We start from the raw sequence: 23,117 nt of genomic DNA on the forward strand, positions 1-23,117 counted from the left end.
AAGATCGCAGATTTATTACATCGATACGTTTTGGTATACATCAATCTTAGAATATATTACAAAATTGTGTATTATATTTATAAATAGACCGTAGGCAAGTGGTTAGAGCTATGGGATATGAGTCAGAGGATCAGGGTGCAGACAGCCTGATGTCAAGCAGCAGTGACATTGGATTTCACTTCGAAATATGGACAATAATAAGTTTCCAAGTGAACACAGCTTTTTACTCGGAATTATTACATTACCTTACAGAAATTGTAATAATAAGATAACGATTTTGGTTACCATCTACAAGTAGTTTAATTTTAAAAATTCTTCTAAGTTAGAAAAAATATGATGTTTTGTGTCAAAAGTAGTTTTATCATGTGATAAGTAAAAAAGTTGAGTTTCACAAATTTAAAAAAAGCCATTGGAATAAATTCGATAAGGATGAGGCGCGATTAGGTTTGTGAGACGATAAAAATATTGTTTTAATAAATTATATAATTATTGTTTATATAACTTAAAATCCAGCGTTTTGTCTTGCCACACTAGTTAATTTCAAATTCAGAAAATTTATAATTTTTATCGGATACTGATAACAGAAAATCTCAACCGTTACCGCACAGTTTTTTTTATCAGCAGCATAACGTTTGGTTTCGTTTTGTTATTAAATAACAGTAACAATCTATTTATTGTTATATATTTAGTAAGATCTCTCAGCAAATGGTCGGTTTGTTTGTTTGCTGATAATAAAATGAATTTGTATTTGTATTTGTTGATTGTTAAAACAATCCATTACCATTGCCAACAAGAGTTAGAATTTACCTTGTACTCTTCCGACATTGAAAAGACGGACAGAAAAGTCTGTATCGCATTGGTAAAAAATGGAAATTGCGATAAAATATTAAAACTAGTGGTGCATGTCATCGTGTCTTAAGGAAAATTGCTAGAAAACTTTGAAAAAAAATAGATTTTTGAAAATATTGAAAATTTTGGAAAAATATTTGATTTTTTTGAGAAATTTGGTTGATCTCGAAATAGTCGACGAAAAATTGTATCATTCACACATAAATCGATTTTTCTAAGCTATATCAAAATGTTCAGAAACCCATGAAACGTATTATTATATATCTTTACGTTTCAAAGGTTTCTGAACATTTCGGCATACCTTAACAGAAAATTGATGTATGTGTGTGTATGTTTCCGAATACAATTTTTCGTCTATGTTCAAGAATATTTTATTTGTATTAACAAAATGAAGAATTGATTAAATTGTTGGGAAGGCAGGTTCAGCGGTTTTGCAAATCCGTTAAAAAAGTAAGAAAAATGCTATTTAGAGAAAAATGATCATTAGATATTATGCACATCAAATTATCAGAAATTTTATAGAGATTTTAATAATAAGTATAAATTTTGTTTACATTTCTCGAGTTCCACAATAAGATTTACATTGTTTGAAATTTACTTATATTTTCAAAAATATCGAAGATTTCTCAAATATTACCAGTTCTTTTTTCAAAATTATCAAAAAAACTTCTAAATTTTTAAAATGTCGAAAAAATATGTCGAAACATAATTGAATACTTTCAAATGGTCGAGTTTTTTCAAAATGATCAAAGAATTTCCAGATTTTCAAAAGAATTGAAAAATGTTCAAAAACGGATTAAAAATTTTCAAAAAATCGTATTTTTCAAAATTTCCAAAAAAACTAATTTCCAAAATTTTCAATACAATTCAAAAAACGAATCAAAATACTTCTAGATTATCAAAGAAATGCAAAAATATTCAAAAAAGATAAAGAATTCTAAAAAAATCGCATTTTTCAAAATTTTCAAGAAAATTCAAAAATGTTAAAAAAAAAACGATTCAAGATATTAAAAAAATCGATATTTTTAAAAAAACACATAAAAATTTTCAAAGGGTTCGTTTTTTTCTGAATTTTGAGAAAAAATTAATAGTGTTGAAAAAAGATTTAGAATTCTCAAAAAAGTAGGATTTTTTTCAAATTTTTAAAAAACTTACAAAGTTTCAAAATTTCCAAAAAACTTAATTTTCAAGAAAATTTTAAAATGTTTCAAAAAAATATTCGAAGTTCAAAATACATCAAAATTTTCAAAAAGATTCAAACTGTTAAAAATAGTCGGATTCTTCAAAAATCTTAATTTTCAAAATGTTCAAATATGTTTAAAAACAATTTTATGATTTTCAAAGAAAATGCAATCATATTAAAAAAGAATCAAAATTCTCAAGAGTATGATTTTTTCGAAATTTTCAAAAAACTGCTGAAATTTTAAAATTTACAAAAAACTTAATTGTCAAAATTTTCAAGAAAATTTAAAAATGATTAAAAAAACGATTCAAAATTCTAAAAAAGTCGACTTTTTTCAAAGTACATCAAAATTTTCAAAATCAAAAAAAAGTTATAAATGCTCCGGGAAAAACTCAAAGTTTTCAACAAAAACGAAATTTTTCAATATTTTCAAAATATGTACATCTAAATATTGAAATTTTCAAAAAAAGATCTAAAGTGTTCAAAAAGGTCAAAAAATCTAATTTTTTCAAAAATTTAAAAAAATGATACGGAAAATTTAAGCAATTTGCCTTAAGGTACGATGCGCCGCACTACTAGTTTATTTGGTACGTTTCGACACTGTATGCATGCCATCAATAATATAATTTAAAAAAAATAATGCAAAATATAAACATTTTACATAAAAATACTAATTTTTAAACCAGTAATCGTTTTTGTAAAATATATTCAAATTTCCTTTCACAAAAATCGCTCATGTGGTAGCGCCTTAATGTGTCAGATAACAAACACACACACGCAATCGTTTGGAAGAAAGATCATATGTCAAAAATGCAGATTCGACAGCATTAAATAACAATAAAACCAATTTAAAAATAAAAAAATGTGACGAAAGCGATTCAAATAAATCTCTGGTGTGGTGTTTGTGTCTAAAAAAAATCAACTAAATCAAAATTTTCGCAATCAAAGTTTCAACATAACCTCAAAAATTTTAAAAATGAATAGGATAACAAAAAACTTACACAATCGTTTCAAACTGGTAACATTCGATGTGACGGATACTCTTCTAGAATACAGGATGGATCCTGGTAGCCAGTATGCAGAAGCTGGTTGCATGTTCGGTGTCCACTGTGAACCCGCACAACTTTCTGCAAATGTTAAAAAGCAAATGAAAACCATGTCCAAGTTGTACCCGAATTTCGGTAGAACTCACAACATGCCTTGGCAAAACTGGTGGCGCACAGTAGTCTTCAACAGTTTCAAAGACTGCTCCAACGGTTCCCAAATCGATGAGCAATCCCTGCACAACATCGCAGACCAACTCATAACCAAGTACGAAGATGCATCCGTGTGGAAAGTGGCTGATGGTAGTAGGAATTTATTAAATTGCTTACAACAAAATAATATATGTCTTGGTATAATCTCTAACTTTGATACCAGGTTGCTGAATATATTAAAAAACATGCACCTGCACCACGAGTTTCAATTCATCATCACTTCGTACAGAGTGAATTGTGAGAAACCGGACGAGAAGATATTTGCAAAGGCTCTGGAGGAAAGTCGAGTGCCTCTTATCAAACCCCAGGATGCTCTGCACATCGGTAACACTCCTTTGAAGGATTACGTGGGTGCTAGAAATGCCGGTTGGAAAGCCATCCTGATGACGACCGAGAGGAAACTAAACGCTGTACTAAATACACAAATGTTAATAAAAATCATGTATATACTAATTTCAAAAAGTTACAAGAGGATCTTGTGCAGGATAAAATTAAATGGTAGTAGTGTAAATATAGAAAAAAAGAGTCAGTTCGATATATTTTTTAGTCAAATGTTTTGTAAATAGAACAATTTTTATACCGAGTATATTGATGTATATATTTAGTTTAGATTTTGTGATATGCTTATCGTTAAACGATGTGATAATGCAAAAATGCCATAAAGAAACCTCATAATATTCAAATGTTAACAAAAGTTTTATAAAATAAAACAGATTTTACTTTGATATGTGTTTTTTATCTTCCCAAGAAACAAATTGTGGTGCATGGTATCATATCTTAAGGCAAATTGCTGGAACTTACCGTACCAAAAATTAAATTAAAAAAAAAAAACAATTTTTTTTTTTAAACTGAAAAAAACAGATTTTTGAGATTTTTTAAATATTTGAAATAAATTGATCTATTTGAAGAATTTTATATTTTTTGATAAGTTCGAATTTTTGAAAAAAAAATCGATTTTTAAAAATTTTTTGAGAATTAGGAAATTTTTGAAAATACCCGATTTTTTTGAAAATTTCGAATTTTTTTTTTTGTAATGGTTCTTTTTTTAAATTTTCATATTTTTCGAAATTTTTGGAAATTTAAATTTGTTTTGAAAATTATGAAAAATTTCGAAAATTTGAGTTTTTTGAAACTTTAAATTTTGTTTGAAACAATAAATGTCCTCGGTGTGCAAAAAATGCTTTTACAAAAAATTTCGTAATTTTGAAAATTTTCAAAAAAAAAACAAAATTTTCAAAAAATTCAAATTTTCAAAAAATTCTAATTTTCGAAATTTTTTCATAATTTTCAAAAAAAAAATCTAAATTTTGAAAAATTTCAAAAAATATAAGAATTTGAAAAAAAAATCGATTTCTTACGCAAAGAAATTCAGACATCAATTGTAAATTCGTATTGAATAATTTTTAGTGAAAGGGAAATTGCTATTTCTGAAATAAACAATTTCAATGATTATATTTATATCAATTCTTATTGATTAAGTTGATTATATATCGGAAAGTTCGTGTAACTTGCCTTAAGGCAAAATGCCACTTACCCCTAGTATTTCATTTACTTCATAAATATTTGGCTCCTTATAACTCTTTTCCACTAATATCTTGTTCTTCAAGCACCTTATTTCCTATAAAAGCACCTATCAATTTATTTTTGTATCCAGTACTCGACTGGGATTCGATCTGAGTACCTCAGTATTCAAGAGTCTCTAGAGAGATTTTAGAGAAAATTATACTGCCAAAAATAGATATCATATAATTTCATCATTATAGAAATATATTATTTTTGTTTTTACTCTAGGCCATGTTTTCTGTCCTATTTTAACATAGTCTGGTTAAAAAGGACAGTCGGAGGCCAAAAATGGTCCAATGTTTTGTTTTATGCAAAAAAAAAAAATAGTTTTGTTTTTAATTTTAAAGAGTTCTTACCTAATAATAGCTGCATTATTTAATGAAAGGCACTTCACTTATTAGGTTGAACAACAAATTTAAACTAATAATAAAAATATACATCGGTAAACATAATGACCAAAAATTTTGCTCTAGTTGGTATTTCTGTTTAATTTAACATAATCAGATTCATCTTTTCTTGCATTTCAATTGTCACAAATAAGATAAATGCAACTTCTGTTCGAAATACATATTTCACGGGCACATTTTTCACGAAAATCACACTTTACACAACCTTAGTCCGTAGAATTCATCATCAGAGTTGGAATAACTATAAATTTAATTTAAATCTTTCCAAATTTCATTTTTAACCATTTTTATATTTTTATTTACTATTTTCTTACTATTTACACATTTGACAATGTAAAAGTTCAAGTAGTCCATTTTATTCCAACCACATGTCAAATTTTTGGATGATGTTTAAAAAAAAACATGGTTGAATCTAACTTAATAACAAGACACATTATAAAACAATTAAATACCGTATTCGTAAAAATTATATTCTTGTGTCATAAACTAAACAACAGGTGCTCAAAACCCAAAAAAACTAACAAGAAAAAAAAATTTCGTTAAATAATTGACAAAGTGGCCTATCATCTAAAGCAAAGCTTGGAAACATATCGTTTGCCCTCTACTTTAAAATAGCATCGTTAACAATACCACAATTTAGGAGGCGTCCATTAATCACGTGATCGATCGATTTCAAAATTATATTCAGGTATCGTAAACTAAACAACAGTGCTCAAAACCAGAAAAATTTACATCCTATCGGTAAAAATTGACAATGTGTGATACGTGATAGCGACGTCGCCCGATTTTAAACGATGATTGGTTACACATCTTTTGCCATCTACTTTAAAATAGCATCATAAAAATTTACTTGCTTTTGAGATAATCATGGCAGACCGTTTTTACCCGCGAATAAAAATAAAAATAATTATTATTGCTTAATCAATATATTTACCCTCAAATTAATTACACTATTCACAATTTCAAAAAAAATACAATCATCACGACCTATGGCGAAAATATCAGTCGACTGAGGTATAATAACACAACATTAACAAAACTCTAAAACTAAATCATAAAATAATACAAAATTAAAAATGAAAAAAATTACTTACATTATCTAAAAACTTAAATTAAATCTAACAATTAAGCAAATGATTATGTACTACTAATAACTAATAAGTCACAGTCATCATAATTACTGTAATATCAACATTAAAATCATCTATGAGTTTTGGTAAAATGATCACTAGAAGAATATCTAAAGGGATAGTATTAAAATGTGCTAAAGATAAATTTACCGGGCAATTCTGCCCCATATAATAGCATCTTATGCTTGTTTCTTGGTAGTGAAACCGTGAAAATGTCTAATTATTTGCTGTGCGATCAGGCGTATTTTACATAAAAACAAGTAAGGAAGGATCCTATGATAACTGCGCCATATTCCTTGCTAGTTTACATGTAAAATGCGCCTGACCGCACAGCAAATACTTAGACATTGTTGTCCGCGTTGCATTGACAAAGCTATTTTATAAGGCAAAATTTTCCGTTTAAATTATTATTATAACTAAGTATGTATATATCATCTAAATTACATTATTCATCATATCCATATGGGCACTTCGATTATTACTGGCTCGTCGTTAACAAATTAGCCTTCACAATTATTTCTTAAAAATTAAAACTGAAACTAAAACTAATCTACTTACTTACAAGTCTCTATCATGATGGGCACTTTTCAAATCCAACTTCTTATCAACTATTCCTTATATCCAAAAAATTAACTTGACTAATAAAATTTATAAACTAAATATGTGGGTGTGCCGGTGTGTATGTGTATGTAACGTGTGTGTGTATATAGTTTAAAATGTGTGGCAAGTTCTACAAACTCCACATCCTAAAGCAAATTCTTCACCAGTCGGAGGATGTTTTACGTGAAGTGGACATTCGTCGCCTTCAAGTTGTGTTGCTTTTGGTCCTGTAATTAAAAAAGGATTAAATCAATAAAGTAAATGAATTAAAATTTGTTAATTTCGGCTATCAAGATTTTTCTGAACTTATGAAAAAACTTAAATTTTTCTTTAAAAACTACTATTTTTTTATAAGCGAAATGAAAAATACATACATACAAACTAAGGTGATCATATTTTTTTAAATCAAAACCAGGATGAAGGGTATATAATAGCAGTTTTTGAAGTAAAACTTTTTTAGGCGCGACTAAGGTGTAAACCCGTACAAATGCAACGGAAGTGTGTTACGACCGAGTCGAGTGCCAATGATTCGCCATTTGCTCTCGATGATCATTTCTATACGGGTCTTATGTGATTAATCGTCGTGTATGTGAGTAGAGATCTGTCGTCGTATGCGTAACGGCATCAACGTTGAACGCGTACCGATATCAACAAGGACATCGGAATAGATAAACATTTTGAAGTTACATCGTAGTGCAAATCTTGATTTAATAAAAAATACCTGAATCAGAAGAATATTTTACCCTGTCCGCCGTAAATAATTATAATGAAAATAATAAAACAAATGAAACATTTGTGCCGTGTACGAAACGTAAGTTTATTGAAGTAATTTTTATATTATTCTTACTTTCTATAAATCTTTGAACTTATTAAAATGGAAAATATTTTTAGGCAAGTAAGATATTACAGCTGCTCAAAGAATGAGATTATATCGCCAGCGAAAGAGTAAAAAAAATGCAACCAGTCAATGAGTGTATGTTAATATTAATTACATGAAGTTCTTCTGACGCAATTATTACACGATGAGTTGCGAAAACAATATTTGTTTAGGCGTTGTTTAACATAATCCACTGTGTGAACGAATATTATAGAATTTATTAATCAGCAATTACTTTATTTCCCTAATGAAGGTTCATTTCTAAATGCTAATTACAATGACAAACCGATCATGTCAAATTTGAAATATGACTTTAGTTACATTATTGTATTTGAATATTATACATATTTCTAATGTCATTATAAATATATGATTGATAATTTATCATTATATAAATGTGTTTAATGGTTGATTATTAAAAAATGTATGCATCGTGAGTGTTACCATATATTACTAATGAACATTATTCATAATTGTTATATGATGTATGTATTTTTGTACTTAAATGCCATCTCGTACAATAGCAAAAAAGTTTTATTTCAATCGCGCGTGAAGATTACCCGCTCTCCTCTTTGTTAATAAATTTTCTATATTTTTTTATAAGCGAAATGAAAAATATATACAACCCTAAATTTTCACTTTTTTCTAAAACCGGTCTTTTAATTTTTATAGTCAATGTAGTAATAATCATCATATTTTATCTTGTTCGAAAAATGGTCTTACAATTGACGCTTACAATTAAGCCAAAAATATTAATAAAAACTTTACAAAAAGCTTACTCTTTAATGATTTCTGTTTCACAAAGTCTTGTAGAAAAAAAGCTTACTTTATTTCTATATATAGAATATTATAATAATATAGTAACTTAGAGTGATAAATCAAATTATACAATGTTCAAAGAAAATAATCAAAATATAGAATATTTTTATTTACTTAATGAATAAAATTGAAATTGTTAAAAATATGCAGTCTTTCTAAAAATTTTAAAAATTTAGTAATTCTATAGCTCACTTATATAAATACTTGATTAATTTACATTTGAAATTTAGTTTTTTAATATAATTCTTCGAAATATGAGATAAAGTCCTCGGTGCGTTCATTATAATACCGATTGATTAAGTTTTGTTTATTTACTTTTCATGTAAACTTATATAAACGTCATCGTTCAATTTATAAGCTCTTATATTTTGTCTATAAAATATGAATAAAGAAAGTTACAATATTCATAATAATCTATTTGAAAACATTTAATATTCCACCAATATTTTATTACGGTACGGGAAGTTCCAGCAATTTGCCTTATGGCACGATGCCATACACCACTAGATGACTTTTAAACGATTACTGTAACTTACCCCTAGAAGAAGTTAAAAAAGTCATTTGGCAGTCAAAAAATGATCATTAGACATATGCACATCAAATTATCAGATATTTTATAGAGATTTTAACAATAAGTATAAATTTTGTCGACATTCCTATGGGTTCCGTATCAAAATTTATAATATTTACATGAAGTTCATTTACATAGGCCAGAAAAATATCTGACATTTTCGATAACATAAATCAATCTATTTGAATAGGATTCGAAATTTTCAAAATAAGTCGCGTTTTTTTGAAAATTTTAAAATTTTTAAAACAATGTTTTTGTTAAATATTCAAGAAAATCGCATTTTTTCAAAAATTTCAAAATTTTCAATAAATTTAAAAACAGTGTTTTTTTTAAATATTCAAAAAAGTAGCATTTTTTCATAAATTTCAAAATTTTCAATAAATTTGAAAAACAGTTTTTTTTCTTTAAATATTCAAGAAAGTCGCATTTTTTCAAAAATTTCAAAATTTTCAATAAATTTAAAAACAGTGTTTTTTTGAATATTCAAAAAAGTTGCATTTTTTCAAAAATTTCAAAATTTTCAATAAATTTAAAAACAGTTTTTTTTAAATATTCAAGAAAGTCGCATTTTTTCAAAATTTTCATTAAATATTCAAAAAAGTCGCATTTTTTCAAAAATTTCAAAATTTTCAATAAATTTAAAAACAGGTTTTTTTTTAAATATTCAAGAAAGTTGCATTTTTTCAAAATTTTCAATAAATTTAAAAACAGTGTTTTTCAAATATTCAAAAAAGTCGCATTTTTTCAAAAATTTTACAAATTTTCAATGAATTTAAAAACAGTGGTGTTTATTTAATATTCAAAAAAGTAGAATTTCCTCAAAAATTTCAAAATTTTCTCAAAGATTTCAAAAAAATAAATAAATAAGAAACTTCTTCAATATTCAAAAAAAAAAAAAAACCTTAATGCGCTAATTACTACCATGTTTCCATTATTACCTGCTGGGCACACCGGCAGCTCCTCCGGCGGCACGTTGGCGACCCTCTGAAAGTCCTCGTGACATGCGTTGCAGAAGTGCGTGGTGCCGAAGCAGAAGAAGACGGCGACGGAGCAGCAGTAGCGGCACTTGTACTCGAGGAAGTCCATGCCGTGTCGGGGGCATGTTCGGGCGCCGGAGACGTCGCTGCAGGCGCCGCAGGCCAACTCGCAAGCCTCGTAGGAGGCCTCCTCGCCGGCGCCCTGCTGATTGGCCATGTCGCAGCGGGCCTCTCCACCGTAATAAGCCTAATAAAGGATATATGTGAGATTAAAAGATTTGAGGTAAAATTTAATCAAGCTTATAAATGTCGCTTAATTTCAAACGTTTTCAAATATATTATTACAAACACTGTAACTTTCATTGTTTTTGCTATCTTATTGTTTTATCTGAGCAAATCAAATGTGAATCATAAATCATAAGTCAATTTATCTCCAGAACATTAACAATCGTCATTTTCATCGCAAACAATATTATATACATGGTCTGTTCAAAAAGTACCCGGAATTACTAATAATTAAATTTCGCGGGTCTGGAGTGTCTGATTGTCAAAATTTTTTTTTTATTGTGTTGGTATACATGCCCCTAAAGTATGATGAAATTTTCAGCTATATTCACTGTTTACTTTGTCTGTGGTAGTCGCTAAGGTTCGACGTGTTTTTCTGAGCTCGGCGATTTTTACAATGGAAGAATTGAAAAAGTCAAAGAATTTGTATTAAATTTTGCGTAAAAAATGAAATAAAGTGTTGCAAAGTGCAAAAATTCACCAGATATGGCTCCGTGTGACTTTTTCCTATTCCCAAAGTTGAAGAGACCCATGAAAGGACGGCGGTTTTCCTCGATTGAAGAAAATCGCCGAGAGTGCTCAAGGACATATCAAAAAGTGAATATCAAGGGTGCTTCGAAAATTGGAAAAAACGCTGGCATAAGTGTATTATATCTGGGGGGGACTACTTTGAAGGGGACCACATTAATGTAGACGAATAAATAAATATTTTTTTGAAAAAACGAAAATTACGAAAACTTTTTGAACAGACCTCGTATATATAAGGTTGTCAAATATCTCCCTTCCGCCTTTTTGTATTATAAACCAAGAGCAAAAAAACAGAAGGGAGATATTTGACAACCTAATGATAGTATAGTGATATTCCCAGAATAGATGTATACAATTTGTATCTTTATGTAAAAATCAATGTATGTATTTAAGTCAAATAAAGCAAATTTTCCATTTAAAATTTTTTTCGTCATTTCCTAGTTGCCTAATTGCCTAATTGCCTAGTTGCCTAATTTACACAAAATTGAAAAAGTGCTCCTGTATAGTCACAGAGTCTAAACGCACTTGGGTAAACATTTGTACCAGAGTGGCGCTTAGACTGTCCTTAGCCTGGGTGATTTTTTTAATTTTTTTAATCCAAAATTACAAAAATATTTTATAGAAAATAAAAAAAATGTAATAATTTTTTATCATCAATAGCAATTGTTTTGTCAATACAAGCAGAAAGTTTTTCAGATCATTCAAATCGGTCGCTTAGTTCACTCAAAAACTGACATTTTTTGCACATTTAGCTCTGTATCTTCGAAATGACGAGACCTGTCTTTGCAAAAAACTAATCACCTCTTCTCCCAATCATTACAAATTGAATGTTTTTAGAGCCCATTACTATAACTACCCTACAGGAAGTTAAAAAAAACTTGAGGTAAAAATCAATCAAGCGAATGTCGCTTATAAGCTATGTCATTCGTTCACACTTTTTACGAATTGTAGCAGAGGTGTCTAAAGAAGTTTTACTTCAAAAATTTTAGATTGTATTTTCTGTATCATGTGGGGTATCGTTTAAAAGGTTTCGGCGAGTAGAAAACAATTTTCACAAAAAAAGATTATATTGTAATAAACACGTTCATACATAACTATAATTTATTGAAAAACTAGTGGTGTATGGCATCGTGCCTTAAGGCAAATTGCTGGAACTTCCCGTACCGTAATGAAATATTCGAGAAATTTTAAACGTTTTCAAATATATTATTACAAATACTTTAATTTTCATTATTTTTGCTATCTTGTTTGTTATATTTGAGCAAATCAAATGTAAATTATAGGTCAATTTATCTTCGGAACATTAACAATCGTCATTTCATTTCGAATTCAATTTCAAAAAAAGTAATTATCTAATTTGCACAAAATTGAAAAAGTGCTCCCGTACAGTCACAGTCTAAACGCATTTGCGAATAATTCTATGCGACATTTTCACTTATACTGTGCTTAGCTTGGCGGCATTTTCACATTTTTCAAGAGTTTTCACAAAATTGATAGAAAAGTGCTCCAGTACATTAACAGTCTAAACGCACTCGGTTAAACATTTGTACCAGAGTGGCTTTAGGCTGTGCTTAGTCTGGGTAATTTTTTAAATTTTTAATCCAAAATTACAAAAAAATGTTATGAAAAATAAAAAAAAATGTAATAATTGTTTATCCTCAAAAGCAATTGTTTTGTCAATACAAGCAGAAAGTTTGTGAGTGTGTGGTTTTGTATGTCCATGAAAAATGTGAAAATGCCGCCAAGCTAAGCACAGTATAAGTGAAAATGTCGCACAGAATTATTTGCAAATGCGTTTAGACTGTGACTATATTGATTTGCTCAAAGAAAATAAAATAGCAAAAATAATGAAAGTTACAGTAATTGTAATAATATTTCATTACGATACGGGAAGTTCCAGCAATTCGCCTCATGACACGCTGCCACACACCACTAGTTTTAAATTCAATTTATAAATAATAATAATAAATTTAACACTACTAACATTTAGTCAGTGAATTTCAGTACCAAAAAACAGCATCAAGTAAGAATCTCAAAGCCAAAAAACATACTAAAATTCTAAACGCAAATGTTTCCAAATTTGATTTAAGAGGCACAACTAGTATAACCGCCTAAAAAAAAGGTGGTTTTTGGGAATTTATATTAAAAAAACCACTATCAATCATTTCAAAATTTTAGGAATATATTTATACATGTTTTGAGAATGCATAATAAAATTTTTGAATAAAAAAATTAAATATTTTTTAAGTTATCATCGATCTCCAACGGCGCGACTAAAAATAGGCCCTTCACTGCTGCAGTGATTCCGGCCTTCTACGTGGATGAAATTAAAAAAAAAATCTCGTTAAACTATAGATAATATTGTCTGTAAAATGAACTACGATAAAGAAAAAAAAATCAAAAAATTGACAAAATGACGGGGTTTTTTTAAACAAAGTCGAATTTTACCCAAAATTTTGGTCGTTTTTGGACTGCCAAAATTCGATTTTTGATCCGATCATAAAATCAAAAGTTCATTTTACGGAGAACTATATATAGAACATGTAAAAAAAAATTTGATAGTGATTGGATCATTTGTTTTTGAGTAATCGCTGCAGCAAATTCGGAAAATGTTTCGAGAAAAACGCGTTTAAAGATAAAATGATCGTTATACTATATACTATATATATACTCTTTAAATGGCTGTAACTCAAAAACTATTTAAGATATCGATTTAAAAATTTTTGTATGTCATTTTTAAAGGTATAACCTATCGAAATATGGAAAAATTGAAAATTCGATTTTTTGAAAATTTCACACTAGTTGTGCCCCTTAAATCAAGATAACAATACTACTAATCCTTGTCCTCACTCACCTTGTTGCATTTATAGCAAACATAATATGCGTATCGTTCCATTGCATAAGCGGTCGCATCCCCTTTATACCGGCTCGCAACACTCGGCTTAAGGGTCTCGGTTTCAGGATCCAAAAGACCTTCGTACTTCAAACGCATCAGGCCCTTCCTCTTCACATCTGCATACAACTCTCTTATCGGCGTAATCAAATCTTCGAGGTACTCATGCACGATATCAGCCTGGGGGAAAAATAGTTTATTAATAAACACATAAATAAAAATCTAAACTAGTGGGGCGCATGGCAGCGTGCCTTAAGGCAAATTGCTGGAACTTCCCATACCGTAACTAATGTTCGAGGAATATTGAATGTTTTCAAATAGATTATTATTAACATTGTAATATTGTCTAATATTTATAGAATTATATAAACTGAATTGCAAAGTTGAAATTATTTGTTTAAAGAATATTAGAACTATAGTCAGAATTAAAAATAAAATCTGAATTATTTTCAGTATACAAAAAAATTTTTTTGAAAAAAAAATTAAAAAAAATTTTTTTGAAACAATTTTTTTTTTCCAAAATCAATTATTTTGTTCAAACAAGCAGAAAGTTCCTTGAATCATTCAAATCGGACGCTTAGTTCCCTCAAAAACTGCCATTTTTTACATATTTAGCTGCGTATCTTCGAAATGGCTGGGCCTGCCTTTGCCGAAAACTAATCAGCTCTTTTCCCTATCAATGGGAATCGAATGTTTTTTGAACCATTCAATCGGTTGATCCGTGCGCCCGAAACGTGACTGAAATTTGTATCCATACATACATACACACACACACATCCATTTTTTCTGAAGTATGGCAAAACGTTCAGAAACCTTCAAAACGTCGAGAAACGTAAAAATTTTCAATTTCGATTTTCGGCCCATTTCACACTTTCAAGTATAAATGCATTAGTAATATAAGATATTTTAATTTTTGAGCTTAATTTATGTGTCTGGACCGTCTACATCCGCGTCGATAGTTTTTTATGTGTCTGCAAAATGACTTGAAATAAGTCTAAGAAATCATTTCCCTGAGATTTATAAATTAATGTAACCCGCCTCTTACGGGCGGGGCTAATATTGTTAATGTTAATTTTTAATAATTTTTATTTAGTATAAGTTTAGAGCTCAGTATAGAAACACCAACTATCTGATGCCATTATATTCACCATATTTTTTTTATAATAAATATTAATATCAAACGTCGCCTTTTACTTAAATAATCACCGATCACACCAAAAGTTCAATTATAGAACAAATTTAAAAGTGTAGTGGTTAGGAGAAGTAAATCGACAACACCCAGTTAGACGTCGAAGTAATTTTTAAGCTTCGCGCCTTAACAGAATGTATGTTAATTTTAATTACATGAAGTTCTTCAAACAATTATTACATGAAACTAGCTGTAAGTGGAATTCTGTCTTAAGGCAATTAGGGCATCGTGCCTTAAGGCAAATTGCTGGAACTTCCCGTACCAAAAATTATTATTTTTTTAAAAACGATTAACATGTTTGAAAAAAATTTAATAAAAAAAAAATAGATTTGAGAAACTACAATTTGACAAAAAATTACTTTTTTTTTTGAAAAAAAAAATTTATATGAAAAAAAAAAAAATTTTTTTTGGATACAAAAATTTTTTTTAAAAAAATGTTTTCTTCATTTTGACATATTATGGAAATTCTGAACTTTTTTCAAAGCAATCGCACTGCTTGAGCTGCATAGAGACGAAATATCAAAGCGCGCATGTGCCGCGCCGCCGTCCAACGCATAAGCATTGGTACGGAACCATAAAAATGTAAAAAAAATATATACTTATTGTTAAAATCTCTATAAAATATCTGATAATTTGATGTGCATATGTCTAATGATCATTTTTAACCGCCGAATGGCATTATTTTTTACTTTTTTCATTAGATCTCCGAAACCGCTAGACCTACCTCCATGAAAGTTTGATCAATTCTACATCTTGTCAATACAAGTAAAATGTTTTTTGAATTATTCAAATCGGACGCTCCGTTCTCTTAAAAACGGAGGTACCGTTCGTGGCACTTTTTGCCCCGTATCTTCGGAACGGCTAGACCTGCCTTTGCCAAAAACTAATCAGCACGTCTCCTTATCAATACGAATCGAATGTTTTTTGAATTATTCAAATCGGTTGATCCGTGTTCCCGAAATCGTCGACGAAAATTTGTATCCGCACATACATACACACACATACATACATACATACATACATACACACACACACACACACACACACACACACATACATCCATTTTTTCTAAGGTATGCCAAAATGTTCAGAAGGTTTTGAAACGTCGAGAAATGCAAAAATTTTCATTTTCGATTTTTTTGCGATTACTATAACTTACCCTACGGGAAGTTAAAAAAAAATGTGAAAACAATATTTGTTTAGGCGTTGTTTAACATAATACACTGTGTGAACGAATATTATAGAATTTATTAATCAGCAATTACTTCATTTCTCTAATAAAGGTCCAAGTCCTAAATGATAATTACAATGACAAACCGATCAGGACATATTTCAAGTATGACTAATTTTTATAAATATAATTTAATTTATAATTTATCATTATATAAATATGTATAATGATTTTCGACACTAATAAATGTGTGCATCACGAGTGTTACCATATAACTAATAAATATTATTCAAAATTATTATATGATGTATTTACTAATTTCCCGTAGGGCAAGTTATAGTAATCGCAAAAAAAACGAAAATAATTTTTTTTATGTATCTTTACGTTTCAAAGGTTTCTGAACATTTTAGTATACCTTAGAAAAAATGGATGTGTGTGTGTGTGTGTGTGCGGATACAAATTTTCGTCGACGATTTCGGAAACACCGATCAACCGATTTAAATAATTCAAACAACATTCGATTCATATTGATAAGGAGACGTGCTGATTAGTTTTTGGCAAAGGCAGGTCTAGCCGTTCCGAAGATATGGGGCAAAAAGTGCCAAAAACGGTAGCTCAGTTTTTAAGAGAACGGAGCGTCCGATTTGAATAATTCAAAAAACATTTTACTTGTATTAACAAACAAGATGAAGAACTGATCAAATTTTCATGAAGGCAGGTCTAGCTGTTTCGGAGATCTAGTAAAAAAAGTAAAAAAAAATGAGCCATTTGGCGGTTAAAAATGATCATTAGACATATGCACATTAAATTATCAGATATTTTATGGAGATTTTAACAATAAGTATAAATTTTGTCTACATTCCTATGGGTTCCGTACCAATGTTTATTCGTTAGATGGCGGCGTAGGGCTTACGCGCTTCGATATTTCGTCTCTATGCAGTTAAAGCAGTACGATTGCTTTAAAATAAAGTTCAGAATTTCCAAAATATGTAAAATAAAGAAAAAAAAATTTTTTTTTCAAAAAATAATTTTTTGTCAAATTCCTAGTTTCTCAAAAATTTAGTTTTTTCGAAGTAAAATTTTTTCAAAAATGTTAATCGTTTTTAAAAAAATAATAATATTTGGTACGGGAAGTACCAGCAATTTGCCTTAAGGCACGATGCCATGCGCCCCACTAGTTTTCACTTAAATGCCATTTTGTACAGTAGCAAATTAGTTTTACTTAAATCGCGTTTGAACCTTACGCGCACTCTTTTTTTCCTCGAGTATTTAATTTTGGTACGGAAAGTTTCAGCAATTTGGCTTAAGGCACGATGCCATGCACCACAAGTTTATAAATAAAACAAAAGTCTAATAATTTCGTTATTAGGGTTTATACAAAACCGACATTTCAGAAAACCGGTTTTCGAATTTTAATTTTACTAAAAAAACGGTTTTAACCGGTTTTCGAATTTTATATAAAAAATAAATTTTTGCTCGAATATTCTGTAATTTATCAGCAAATTTAGTGTAATTTAGAGCACTATTTGAAAATTATTTTAATTTCAATTAGTAGAATTAAAAAATAATAGTTTATCTTGATTAAATAACTTTGAAAATAATTATTCGTTATTCATGCATCATTTTCACATATAAGAATGAAAATATTTTTATGATAGTGAAAGCAAAATTTTCGAATAAATAAAAATATTACATTTTTAAATAAAAAAATCATTAAGTTAAAATAAAATAAAAAATATTAGATACATGTTGATACATACTTGTTAATATCAATTATAGTTTTAAAAACAATTAAGCTAAACTCGGGTATTGTGTGTTCCGAGCTATTTTAATTAATTAATTTTAAACATTCTAATTGTTTTTTTTTTGTTTAATAAAATATGATTTCAGTAAACTGAGAACGGCTATCGAATTGCTACTTAGACGTGTCCTTTGTATATAATAATTCTAAGCTTTTTGTTTTTTGTGGGTTCTATGGTTTAAAACTTTTTTTTGAATAGTTTGAATAGAGGAAGTTACTTCTTCAAGAAGAAGTTACACTGATTTAAATTAATATATACACTGGTATAGAAATCTAAATTAATATATACAAAACCCTTCTGGGAACCATTGCAGACTGATAAGATATCAAATGCTATTGAACCGATATGATTTCAAGAACCAAAATGCTTTGATCTATATTTTATATTTGGTTATATTTGTCATTTTCCACGTATACAGTAGAAACCGACTTTTTTCGCTAAAAACCGGTTTTCGAATTCCATAATTTTCGCCAAAAAAACGGTTTTTAAAATCGGTTTTTGAAAACCGACAAACCCTAGTCGTTATCAAGAGTCATTTATTAATTTACCTTGCAGATTGGGCATTGGGAAAATGCAAAAGTGATCCTGGGCCCCGGCCACCTGTTCGACAGAATGTTCCTGCAGCAGTGCGCATGGAAGACGTGGCCGCAAGCCAATTGCAGGCTCGGAGCACAAGATAAATTCTCCGTGAAGCAGATCATGCACATGTCCTCCCCATCCTAATAAATAAATTACGAATGAATCGGTATTTGTTTATTCATACTCGAAAACAATTTAGAAATGTTTCATTTTACCTGTGTCAATCTCGGTCTGGGTATCTTAATGTCGCTGCTGCTGGTGGACGGTGCAATTTCATATCTGGCTTGTGCTCCATCCCAAGAAATTTTCGTTGTAAAGGTTGAAACATACCTCGCCTTCGGGAAGTAAATAATATATTATTAAGTATTTTGTTTTTGTTAAATAAACGTAACAGCGTTTCATGCTTGTGATATACACAATGAAGAACTTCATTTCTTCATTTTTAAATATTACAATTAGTATATTACATTCAATATATATTAGCTAGTCTAATAACGTGGGTCTTATTTATAATATCTTTACATTACAAAGGCTTCTGAACATTTTGGTATATCTTTGGATGTGCAAGTGTTTGTATGCGGATACAACATTTAGTCGACGATTTCGGGAAGCGATTTGAATAATTCAAAAAGCATTCAATTCGTATTGATAAGGAGACGTGCTGATTAATTTTGGCAAAGGCAGGTCTAGCCGTTCCGAAGATACGGGGCGAAAAGTGCCGAAACGGTAACTCAGTTTTTAAGAGAACGAAGTGCCGATTTGAATGATTCAAATAACGAAATTTTACATAATTTTCAAAACATCTAAATTTTGAAAAATGTGGAAAAATATCAGAATTAAAAAAAACGCTTTATAACAAAAATTTGAGATCATTTCGGAATTTAAAAAAAAAATTCAAAGTTTCAAAATATTCTAATTTTCGAAATTTTTCATCACTTTCAAAAAACATCTAAATGTTGAAAAATTTGAAAAAATATTAAAATTTGTAAAAACACTTACAAAAATTTGAGAAAATTTAGAAATTTCAAAGAAAAAATCTGATTTTAAAAAAAAATCTAAATTAAAAAAAAATGAAGTTTCAAAAAATTCTAATTCGAAATTTTACATCATTTTCAAAAAACATCTGAATTTTAAAAATTTCAAAATTATCAACATTTAAAAAAACTGATTTCTTACAAAAATTTGAGAATATTTCGAAATTTTCAAATAAATTAAAAAGTTTCAAAAAAAACTAATTTTCGAAATTGTTCATTTTAAAAAAAAACATTAATAAATTTGATAAATTTACAAAAAAAGATCGATTTCTTACAAAAATTTCTAAATTTACAATAAATTTAAAAAATCGATTTTTATCCAAATTTTGATAATTTGAAACATGCCTGTTTTTGCATATGTCTAATGATCATTTTTGACCGCCAAATTTCATCGTATTTTACTTTCTTTATTAGATCTCCAAAACCGCCAGACCTGCCTTCCCAAAAATTTCACCAGTTGTTCATTTTGTCAAAATGTTTTTGAATTAGTAAAATCGAAGGCTCCGTTCTCTTAAAAACTGAGTTACTGTTTTTGGCACTTTTTACCCCGTATCTTCGGAACGGCCAGACCTGCATTTGCCAAAAACTAATCAGCACGTATTCTTATCAACACGAATCGAATGTTTTTTGAATTTTTCAAATCGGTTTTTCAGTGCTCCCGAAATCGTCGACGAAAATTTGTATCCGCACACACCCCACATGCACGCACATATACACACACATCTATTTTTTCTAAACTATGCTAAAATGTTCAGAAACCTTTGAAACGTAAAGATATAATAAAAATTTCATTTAGATTTTCTTGCGATTACTATAGCTTACCCCACGGAAAGTTAAAAAAAAGTCTGTGACGGAATGAACATGTTCTTGACAGTTGATTGACGCCAATGTGATGACTAAACTACACAGCACACTTGTAGCTACGCTGATGCGAATGTCGGATCTAGCAAGCTGTAGCTAGATTATTGTTTACACGATGGTAAAATGGTTCTCGCGGTTTTTAGTGAGCAATCAATTGTCGGGCTAATAAATTGATATCAAAATTTATATCATATCAGTTTCGTTGTAAATTGAGTTATCATAAACTCACATTATTATCGAGTCTACAACAGTTAATTACGGTTTCATTTCTAAACATATTTTATTAATATTAAATGGCTCACTTCGGGCATAAGTCTATATTGTGTTTTTAAGTATTAATGTGCTCCGCAAGCATAGTTTTAAATTGTCTGGGATTTTTATAAATTATTTTTGTTCACCATATAACACCCATATATATGCATATATTATATTTTTATTTTACCTTGCAGTGATCATCAGGTGTTTTAATCTGGCTGCTCCCGGCAATCGGAACATCGCATCCCCGCAGACACGGCAGATGGCGCTGCTCGTTTGCTATCCCTCCGCATAGATGGCCGCACGGTAGACGCTTGCAGCAGGCATTACGAGCAAGTTCCTGTAACAGATACACAAAGTATATTAGAAACTAGTGGTGTGTATGGCATCCTGCCTTAGGGCAAATTGCTGGAACTTCCCGTACCGTTATGAAATATTCGAAAAATTTTAAACGTTTTCAAATATATTATTACAAATACTGTAACTTTCATTATTTTTACTATCTTATTGTTATATCTGAGCAAATCAAATGTAAATCATAAATCATAAATCAATTTATCTCCAGAACATTAACAATCGTCATTTATTTCGAATTCAATTTCAAAAAAAAAAAAAAAGTTGCCTAATTTAAACAAAATTGAAAAAGTGCTCCTGTATAGTCACAGTCTAAACGCATTTGCAAACAATTCTGTGCGACATTTTCACTTATACTGTGCTTAGCTTGGCGGCATTTTTACATTTTTCAATAGTTTCCACAAAATTGGAAAAGTGCTCTAAACGCACTTGGGTAAACATTTGTACCAGAGTGGCGCTTAGACTGTGCTTAGCCTGGGCAATTTTTAACTTCCCGCAGAGTAGTTACAGTAATCGCAAAAAATCGAAAATGAGAATTTTTATATATCTTTACGTTTCAAAGGTTTCTGAATATTTGGCATACCTTAGAAAAAATAGATGTATGTGTGTGTGTGCGTGTGTGCATGTGTGTGCGGATACAAATTTTCGTCGACGATTTCGGGAACACCGATCAACCTATTTGAATTCAAAAAACATTTGTTTCATATTGATAAGGAGACGGCTGATTAGTTTTTGGCGGAGGCAGGTCTAGCCGTTCCGAAGATACGAGGCAATAAGTGCCAAAAACGGTAATCAGTTTTTTGAGAGAACGGAGCGTCCGATTTTAATAATTCAAAAAACATTATACTTTTATTGACAAAATGATGAATTGATCAATTTTCTTGAAGGCAGGTCTAGCGGTTTCGGAGATCAAAAATGATCATTAGACATATGCACATCAAATTATTAGATATTTTATAGAGATTTCAACAATAAGTATAAATTTTGTTTACATTCCTATGGGTTACCAATGTTAATCCGTTAGACGGCGACGCAGCGCTTACGCGCTTCGATATTTCGTCACTATGCATTTAAAGCAGTACGATTGCTTTGAAAAAAAGTTCAGAACTTCCAAAATATTACAAAATAAACTTCTTCAAAAAGTCTTTTTTTTCAAAAAAGTAAATTTTTTTCAAAAATTTATAGTTTCTCAAAAATCTAATTTTTTCAGAGTAAACTTTTTGCAAAATATAAATTAAAAAAAAAAAAAAATTTGGAACGGGAAGTTCCAGCAATTTGCCTTAAGGCATGATGCCATGCACCCCACTAGTTTGAATTTTTAATCGAAAATTACAAAAATATTTTATGGAAAATAAAAAAAGATGTAATAATTTTTTATCCTCGAAAGCAATTGTTTTGTCAATACAAGCAGAAAGTTTTTTAGATCATTCAAATCGGACGCTTAGTTCACTCAAAAACTGCCATTTTTTGCACATTTAGCTCTGTATCTTTGAAATGGCGGGACCTGCCTTTGCCAAAAACTAATAAACACTTCTCTCAATCATTATTAATTGAATGTTTTTTAGATCATTCAAATCGGATACTCCGTTCTCTCAAAAAGTCGATTTCTATTTTCTGCACTCTTTGCTCCGTATCTCCGTACGGCTGGATCTGCCTTTGCCAAAAACTAATCAAAACATCTTTCTATCAATAGGGATCGAATGGTAAATGAATCATTCTAATCGGTTGATCCGTGCGCCCGAAAACGTGGACGAAAAAATGCGGACATACAAAACACACACACACATCCATTTTTTCTAAGGTATGCCAAAATGTTCAGAAACCTTCAAAACGTCGAAAAATGTAAAAAATTTCAATTTCGATTTTCGGCCCATTACTATAACTACCCTACGGGAAGTTAAAAAAGATATATCTTTGGCATGTTAGAATAAAGC

At 29.6% G+C, this 23,117-nt stretch overlaps 3 protein-coding genes across 3 annotated transcripts in view; 1 reads left to right on the forward strand and 2 right to left on the reverse strand.

Annotated features, from left to right (window-relative positions):
* The window catches only part of LOC113378632 (E3 ubiquitin-protein ligase highwire-like), a 374,874-nt gene that overhangs the window by 86,265 nt on the left and 265,492 nt on the right, over positions 1-23,117 (reverse strand). The window lies entirely within an intron of this gene.
* Positions 2,882-3,705, forward strand: LOC113378377 (rhythmically expressed gene 2 protein-like). The gene is made up of 2 exons (XM_026618911.1): positions 2,882-3,378; positions 3,452-3,705. The coding sequence occupies exons 1-2, from the start codon at positions 3,009-3,011 to the stop codon at positions 3,457-3,459; spliced, it is 378 nt and encodes a 125-aa protein (XP_026474696.1). The 5' UTR covers positions 2,882-3,008; the 3' UTR covers positions 3,460-3,705.
* LOC113378376 lies at positions 7,062-14,094 on the reverse strand. Its single transcript, XM_026618910.1, has 3 exons — positions 13,900-14,094; positions 10,194-10,479; positions 7,062-7,215 (listed from the first exon to the last, which is right to left on the reverse strand). Exons 1-3 carry the CDS (start codon positions 13,956-13,958, stop codon positions 7,168-7,170), a joined length of 393 nt encoding a protein of 130 aa, XP_026474695.1. The 5' UTR covers positions 13,959-14,094; the 3' UTR covers positions 7,062-7,167.

This window comes from Ctenocephalides felis, unplaced genomic scaffold (genome assembly GCF_003426905.1).
Source record: "Ctenocephalides felis isolate EL2017-DRISC unplaced genomic scaffold, ASM342690v1 CF-g0.4_SCAFFOLD_01886, whole genome shotgun sequence".
NCBI classification, from domain to species: domain Eukaryota; kingdom Metazoa; phylum Arthropoda; class Insecta; order Siphonaptera; family Pulicidae; genus Ctenocephalides; species Ctenocephalides felis.

Excerpts from the sequence above, each read along its gene's own strand:
- LOC113378377 (XM_026618911.1), top strand. The coding sequence starts at position 3,009 with ATGAATAGGATAACAAAAAACTTACACAATCGTTTCAAACTGGTAACA.
- LOC113378376 (XM_026618910.1), bottom strand. The coding sequence starts at position 13,958 with ATGCGACCGCTTATGCAATGGAACGATACGCATATTATGTTTGCTATA. Across the intron at positions 10,480-13,899 it reads TTTGCTATAAATGCAACAAG|GCTTATTACGGTGGAGAGGC; the intron begins GTGAGTGAGGAC and ends ATCCTTTATTAG. Across the intron at positions 7,216-10,193 it reads GCTGCCGGTGTGCCCAGCAG|GACCAAAAGCAACACAACTT; the intron begins GTAATAATGGAA and ends TTTTAATTACAG.